We start from the raw sequence: 8,369 nt of genomic DNA on the forward strand, positions 1-8,369 counted from the left end.
GATAGAGAGATAGAGAGACAGACAGACAGACAGACAGACAGACAGACAGACAGACAGACAGACAGACAGACAGACAGACAGACCTGTTTAAGAATCTGCTCAACAGCGCTCAAATGTTAGCGGGAAATGGACAACTGGTACCGAAGTCGGTACTTTTGACAACACCAAAACAAACAAATAAACAAATAACTAGAAATAGACCCAGAAATGGCCTAACAAAATCATGACAAACAATTAGCGTCTGAATAGGGCTGAAGTGAACACTTAAAGTAATTGAAGACGAGACTAAATCTGGTGTTTAAGGCAGTGATGGTTGTAGGTATGAACGCAGAAGGTGTGTGTTTACCTGTCAGGGCGGTGTCCCGTGTGACGTCCCACACCTGAACGCCCCTCGCAGACGCCACGGCGAGCAGCCCTGAGGCCACGGGGTGGAAGAGGACGATCTCCAGACGCCCGTCTGCGGCGCTCAGAGTGACCTCGGCGTTACTGGGCTGATCCTGATCCAGATCACACACGCGCCACAGCTTCACCTGAATAAACACAGAGACAGGCATTATTAAACACCGCACTGTGGCAGATCCTAAATACTACTAAATCTTCTAATCCATAAAATCATTGGTATACACCTTTTAGAAAACCCCTTAAACATGACATCAAAATTCACCCCAATTACGGGAAATATGTTTTTTTTTTTTTTTTTTATGTCCCTAGTCTAATAGTGCCTCAATTCATTGATGTGTACTAATTTAAAAAAAATTAAAATAAATAAATATATATATATATCCATAAAATCATTGGTATACACCTTTTAGAAAACCCCTTAAACATGACATCAAAATTCACCCCAATTACGGGAAATATGTTTTTTTTGTTGTTTTTTTTATGTCCCTAGTCTAATAGTGCCTCAATTCATTGATGTGTACTAATTTAAAAAAAATTATAATAAATAAATATATATATATATATAAATCATGATTTACATTTTTTTTTTACTCTCTGAAATTAATTTTCCTTCTGCTGACATACAGTATTCAAAGCCATGCCAAAATAATATTATATAGAGTGACCATACGTCCTCTTTTCCCCAGACATTTTTTTTTCCTCCAGGAAATTCAAACAATAAATGGCGTTTTGACAGTCTTTTATGTGGCATGACAGATCTCTGTATAAACGCCTCAGAGAGCCGCTTCTGGGACGGTTCAGAAACATGCTGGTGTAAACCCAACACAAGCATTGACTCGAGCAGCCGCAATCAGCTCCGGTTCCCGTGTCTGAGCCGTAACGTGCCGCAGACTTGTGCAGTGTAAATGGCAGAGCGGAGTGCGAGTGAGCGCGATCATTCCTTCCTCTGTACTACTAGTTTTAACGCAAATAAACATGAATGAACATCTCATGCCTCATGTAATCGTTCAGTCAGTGTTTCAATCGCGGAAATGTCAACAAAACAGCGTGGAAATAAAATGTCACGTAGCATTTCATTTACCTCAGCAAGCCATGAGTGTCTACAGCTCGTTAGTTCACCAGAAAAATTAAGTCTAGAGAAGAGCATTTTGCGAAATATTACACTATATACTCATATTTTACTTTACCTGTTAAGTCTTAACTATTTAATGTATGTTTGCATTAATCTGTTAAGAAACATGTTACGACAGCCACTGTGCAACTGAATATATTTTAACAAATAAAAATTATTATTTATAAGTTAATTTAAAAACTGCATTATGTGCAATTCACATGTTTGCATACATGTTTTTAGTGTTGATTATTACATTTAAAAATAAATAGTAATTAAATTAAAGTTTGGGTTAAGTTGTTAATTGTAACCTTATAATGTAAAAGGGCTCCCTATAGTTTAAAGCATAAGCTGAGGTAGAAATGTTTTATTATAACTGAATGTATTTAAAGAACGAACAACTTGTTCAGTAAACCACGGTTTATAAAAAAATAAAATTTAGTTTTTCCCCCTGCTGTACCAAAATCATACCGAACCGTGACGTTAAAACCGAGGTACGTACCGAACTGTCATATTTGTGTACCATTACATCCCTATTATATATGTATATGTAGAAAACAATAATATTACAGCCTACTTTTTAAGATCCAATTAAAATCAATAAAATCAAGTCCCACCTACATTTGATTTAATTTCACTTAAAGTCCCCATGAAATCAAAATGAACGTTTTTTGGGTGTTAGTATCAATATGTTAGTCTTAAGGTTATCTATAAGGCAGTGTGCTCCAAAACAGTGACAAAATTCACATTTAGAAGATATAAGCATTCAAAGCTTGCAGTTCGTCACTTCCGCCAAAACGGAAGTTTTTTTGACATAACATTGTACTTCAGCTTCTCATCAAACTTTCTATCCAATCAAATGCTCTCTAGAATCCGAAGCGCCCGCCCTCTGCACTATAAAATAGACGCTGAAGCCTACCCTGTCAAATGCGGCTACAGGGTATAGAGGGTATATATACAGGGTATATACCCTGTCAAATGCGGCTTTACGGAGGTCAACGGCTCTGAACGGCTCTAGCCCAAGCTGTGATATAAACGAACGCTATTGGCTATTTTAAAAAGGGGCGGGGCTGCTTGATGTCCCGCCCTGTCTTCCGGTTTCAGTTAAAATGACGTCAACACAGAGTAACGCTGCGTGTTTCTAACCATTTCAGGGGACCTTTAAAAGGTGACATATCATGAAAATCGGACTTTTCCAGGTTTTAAGTGCTATAATCAGGTCCCCGGTGCATCTACCAATCAAGGAAACATGAAAAAGATTAACCCAGCAGCTTTGTTTTGGTAAGACTTTTCTGCAAGCGTCTGAGAAAACGAGAGCGTCTGATTTCACTCCCTTGGAGACGTGACAAAGGGATCTCATTATAATATTACCACCCCTTAATCTGCCTGTTTCCACCCACGGCGCCGTTATTGTGTTTTCGCAAGTGACAACGGTGTACTAGTTCTAATGCCATGGCGAACGTTTTCGCAAAACATGCTAACTGTTCTGTCTTTGGCTGCACAGATGAGCACAGAACACTATTTACAGTCCCAGCCTCAGAGGAGACAACAGAGCAGTGGATTTATTGATTTATTTACTGTATATTGCTGCTGCCACACAGATCTAAAATAAACATGTGATTTATTTCCCAGCTGTTTACCTTCACAGACATAACCGACTGTTTTTGTAACTCGTGTGTGTTTAACGTAAACTTGTGTGAATGAGAACTTAGTTTAGTACTCACATGCTGTGACAGCCGCTTTCTGTCCGTGTGCTTCAGATGTGTGCGCTCAGAAAACCGTATATCAGAAGTTTAAACTCATATGGTTTAAAACGCATGATTTCAGCACGATAAACATGATAATCTGAACCAAAAACAGATGTTTTTAGCAGGTACGAGCTGTAATGGAGAACAATTTATTTTTCCAGTCATTTGAATGTATTTTCTGCTGTCAGAAGTGGTTGATAACAAAAATACAGCAGTTCAACTGGATTAACAATAAATGTTATCATGGTATTTTGGCAAGAAAGTGTGATTGCCCTGGGAAATGTCCCAAACTGAGCGGCTCTCACAGTGTGAGCGGACTGCTAAAGCCAAGCTCAGAGTGAGACAAACGCTGGAGCAGCTGTCAGGAGGAGGCCAGATGTGCTGGAATATGATTCGTCAGGACGCTCTGTCTCTTCATTCTGCTGAGCTTTCAAACCCTGACCTGAGCGACAGCAGCGTCTGCCAACCTCTGCTGCTAAAACACTATTCATAGAACCAAACCTAAACGTGACTCTGTGTGTGTGTGTTTTATGTCAAGCTGAACAGACAAAACAGCTGAAGAGCAGCAGATGTCAATAATGAACACACACTGCTGACGGCCAATGATGCACATTCTTAAGGAAGAAAAAAAAATATTTGACCTTAAAGCCCTAAAAATCTAACTAAACCTATGCATCTGTACATACACTTATGCCTGAGGGTTAAGTGTGTATTGATTTGATTTTACAAAATAAAATAAATGTTAAATAAAGAAATACATTTAAAAATAAAAATAGATTTAAAACAAAATAAATAAATACATTCTATTGGTTTAATTTATTTAAAATACATAAAACAATAAAAAAACAAATATATCAAATGATTCAAAATACATTCATTTAAAATAATAAACAAACAAATGGATTATATTGATTTTAATAATAAATGCATTGATTTATAATAAATAAATTGCTTTAAAATAAAAACCTTGACTTGATAAATATTTAAAATAAATGGATTTAAAAATAAATAGAAATAAATATATTTAAAATATATTTTTTTAAATTTAATTACATTTAAAATTAAAAATGAAATTAAAAACACTGAGAAAGTAAATAAATAAAGTCACTAGGTTTGATTTTTCCCCCCCTTTTTTTTGGGATGTTCATAGAAGACATTCAGATATTTAAGGCACAGTGCTTACATGTATGATATCCTTGAACAACTATATATTGTGATTTCTTATTTTATTATGAATGTGGTATTTCAGATTTCAGATACACCCATCCCTAAACGTGCGGTTGTTCATCTTACATGCGACTCAGACAGTCTCCTTCCTGCTGAAGTGGTCAGTTTTAGCTCAGAATAAGCGATCACTGGTTTATGGTGACTCACCGTCTCATCAGCCGAGCAAGTCGCCAGCAGATAGTCGTCAAACGGCGAGAAGTCCAGGTCGGTCACGAGGTCTGGGACGGGAAAAGAAAGAGAACTAGGACAAACTCATATGGGTCGCATGCATTCGGGTTTATTTTTAGTGAACTGTGAGTCCGTGACATTGGCCTGATGTAGCGGGACACTGCTTTTATTTGCTCCGAGCATCCTCACGGATATCCGTTTTTGCTCCAAATGAAGTGAAATGAGCTAAGTGCAATTGTTAATATCTCACCAGCATGGCATGAAATCTGGGTCACGATCCACTTCCCGTCAGAAGCGGCGTTGACAGAAGACAGACCGATCATCCCACCTCCTCCAGAGACACAATAGACACGGTTACAAACGCAAAACAGACCGCTCCTCCTGGTGTTTAATCTAGAGGTCGACCGATTGATCGGCCGGCCGATTAATCGGCCGATTTTTGCCTTTTTTTTAATAAATTAATCGGCATTTGCCGATTGTGCTGCAAATTAGGCCGATTTATAGGCGGGGCACCGGCACTTCACGTTTCAAAATTAAAATGCAGCGCGAGGTGTTTTTATATGAATGTATCTTTGAAAAGAACTGACCGTCTTCAGAAAAGCTTTGATGTCATTTTCATTTCGTCTTTCCTGTAATGCCTGATAAAGTAGCGTTTGTGAGCACAGCGCTTATTTGATTACAGCCTTTACCAGGGAAACCGCTATATCTCCGCTCCAACAGCGCCTCCTGCTGGCGTAGAATTAATTTGCAGTCTGTGGGAAACACTGGTGTCTGTCAGCACATCAGCCGAGCAAGTCGCCAGCAGATAGTCGTCAAACGGCGAGAAGTCCAGGTCGGTCACGAGGTCTGGGACGGGAAAAGAAAGAGAACTAGGACAAACTCATATGGGTCGCATGCATTCGGGTTTATTTTTAGTGAACTGTGAGTCCGTGACATTGGCCTGATGTAGCGGGACACTGCTTTTATTTGCTCCGAGCATCCTCACGGATATCCGTTTTTGCTCCAAATGAAGTGAAATGAGCTAAGTGCAATTGTTAATATCTCACCAGCATGGCATGAAATCTGGGTCACGATCCACTTCCCGTCAGAAGCGGCGTTGACAGAAGACAGACCGATCATCCCACCTCCTCCAGAGACACAATAGACACGGTTACAAACGCAAAACAGACCGCTCCTCCTGGTGTTTAATCTAGAGGTCGACCGATTGATCGGCCGGCCGATTAATCGGCCGATTTTTGCCTCTTTTTTTTTTTAATTAATCGGCATTTGCCAATTGTGCTGCAAATTAGGCCGATTTATAGGCGGGGCACCGGCACTTCACGTTTCAAAATTAAAATGCAGCGCGAGGTGTTTTTATATGAATGTATCTTTGAAAAGAACCGACCGTCTTCAGAAAAGCTTTGATGTCATTTTCATTTCGTCTTTCCTGTAATGCCTGATAAAGTAGCGTTTGTGAGCACAGCGCTTATTTGATTACAGCCTTTACCAGGGAAACCGCTATATCTCCGCTCCAACAGCGCCTCCTGCTGGCGTAGAATTAATTTGCAGTCTGTGGGAAACACTGGTGTCTGTCAGCAAACATAAACAAAAAGCATCCTTCAGAACTGTTTTGAGAAGGTGCTTAAGTTTTGAGCCATGCATTATTACTCTAAATTGGGCACTACTACTATTACTATCTTGTACCCAGCAATAATCATTTGCTCAAACTCACTTTTATGAGATGAAAAAAAAAAAAAATCGACCAAACATATCGGCCAAACAAAAAATCGGCATCATATATCAGCCATTGGCTGCCCTGATTTCTAAATATCGGCATCGGCCAGTGAAAAACCCATATCGGTCGACCTCTAGTTTAATCTGATGTGTGAATGAGGTTCATACCAGCCTGATCTGTGTTGAAGGCCACGAGGCTGCAGCTGGACTTGATGTGCTTGCCCTGAGAAGAGATGGAACCTCCTCGCACGTTTGCAATCCAGCCCTGCGCAGAAACACAGGAGTATCGGTAAATCAATGGGATCTTAAAATGAAGACAAAAATCTCTGCAGGAAAACATGAAGATGATGAGAAATATTCAACATGTCTTCACTACAGCACAGACAAATCTACATGCGTCATCTCTAAACATCTCAAGCCACTAAATAATAAAATCAGAAAAATGTCAAATTAATCATTTGAAAATAAAAAAGCTAAAAATTAATGGCATAAAAATGTCAAATTAAGACACTTTAAAATACATTTTCTAAAAATTAAAATGATAAAAATTAAATAATTAAAATAAAAACAAAATAAGTCCTATTTTTAAAATTATTTAATTTAATTTGACATTTTTATCATTATAATGTCATTTTAAAGTAAAAACTTGCTAAAATTAAAATCATAAAAAAGGACATTTAAAATCAATTTAAAAATAAAAACAAAACAATTATTTTCAAATAAACTTACTAACAATATAAAAAGAATAAATGTACAATTAAAATCCGTTAATAAATTAAAACCTACTAAAAAGAATATTTTATGTAAAACTAAAATAAGTCATTTTAAAACAATAATAAAAATATCACAAATGAAATAAAAAGGATAATGTAAAATTGAAATTATTAATTTTACAATGAAGCCTTCCTAAAAATCAAAAATATAAAAATGTAGAATTGAAATGAGTAATAGTTTAAAATAATTAAAATATAACGCTAGAATTAAAGCATAAAATTAACTTTAACTAATTCTTTGCTAACAAAAGAACAACATTGTTACTGTTCTAACTAAAACTATTAAAAATAGTTAACTGAGACAAATGTGAAATGTTTGAGTTCTAAAACTACTAAAATAAAATAAATATATATATAAAGCTAAATAGAAAAATTTAACAACAAAAAAACTAATAAAAATGCTGAAATGCACAACAAAATTACTAAAATTTAATGGTGACATATCATGAAAATCAGACTTTTCCAGGTTTTAAGTGCTATAATCAGGTCCCCGGTGCATCTACCAACCAAGGAAACATGAAAAAGATTAACCCAGTAGCTTTGTTTTGGGAAGCCTTTTTCTGCAAGTGTCTGAGAAAACGAGCGCGTCTGATTTCACTCCCTTGGTGACGTGACAAAGGGATCTCATTATAAAATTACCGCCCCTTAATCTGTAAACTTCCACTCAAGGCACCATCATTTGATTTCGCAAGCAACAATGGTGTAATGTGCATGTGGTCTAATGCCATGGCGAAAGTTTGAGCAGAACATGCTAACTGTTCTGTCTTTGGCTGCACAGACGAGCACAGAACACTATTTACAGTCCCAGCCTCAGAGGAGACAACAGAGCAGTGGATTTATTGATTTATTTACTGTATATTGCTGCTGCCACACAGATCTAAAATAAACAAGTGATTTATTTCCCAGCTGTTTACCATCACAGACATAACTGACTGTTTTTGTAACTCGTGTGTGTTTAACGTAAACTTGTGTGTGAATGAGAACTTAGTTTAGTACTCACATGCTGTGACAGCCGCTTTCTGTCCGTGTGCTTCGATTGAGTGCGCTCAGAAAACCGTATATCAGAAGTTTAAACTCATATGGTTTAAAACACATGATTTCAGCACGATAAACATGATAATCTGAACCAAAAATAGATGTTTTTAGCAGGTACGAGCTGTAAAGACGCAGCTCTATTCTGGAAAAGGGGGCGGGGAGCAGCAGCTCATTTGCATTTAAAGAGACAGG

The 8,369-nt window shown here is 37.4% G+C and overlaps 1 protein-coding gene across 2 annotated transcripts in view; it reads right to left on the minus strand.

Annotated features, from left to right (window-relative positions):
- Nucleotides 1-8,369, minus strand: part of LOC107601580 (coronin-7-like) — a 164,555-nt gene that overhangs the window by 148,911 nt on the left and 7,275 nt on the right. The window contains exons 2-5 of one of the 2 annotated variants that reach the window (XM_016293818.1): nt 6,538-6,634; nt 5,703-5,783; nt 4,636-4,706; nt 347-530 (exon numbers count right to left, since the gene is read on the minus strand). In XM_016293818.1, coding sequence (XP_016149304.1) covers nt 347-530; nt 4,636-4,706; nt 5,703-5,783; nt 6,538-6,634 — 433 coding nt within the window. Of the gene's footprint in view, nt 1-346; nt 531-4,635; nt 4,707-4,906; nt 4,983-5,702; nt 5,784-6,537; nt 6,635-8,369 lie in introns of those variants that run through there. The other variant, XM_016293817.1, reaches the window with a different exon arrangement.

The sequence above is a fragment of the Sinocyclocheilus grahami genome, unplaced genomic scaffold, assembly GCF_001515645.1.
Source record: "Sinocyclocheilus grahami isolate Dianchi unplaced genomic scaffold, SAMN03320097.WGS_v1.1 scaffold307.1, whole genome shotgun sequence".
NCBI classification, from domain to species: Eukaryota; Metazoa; Chordata; class Actinopteri; order Cypriniformes; family Cyprinidae; genus Sinocyclocheilus; species Sinocyclocheilus grahami.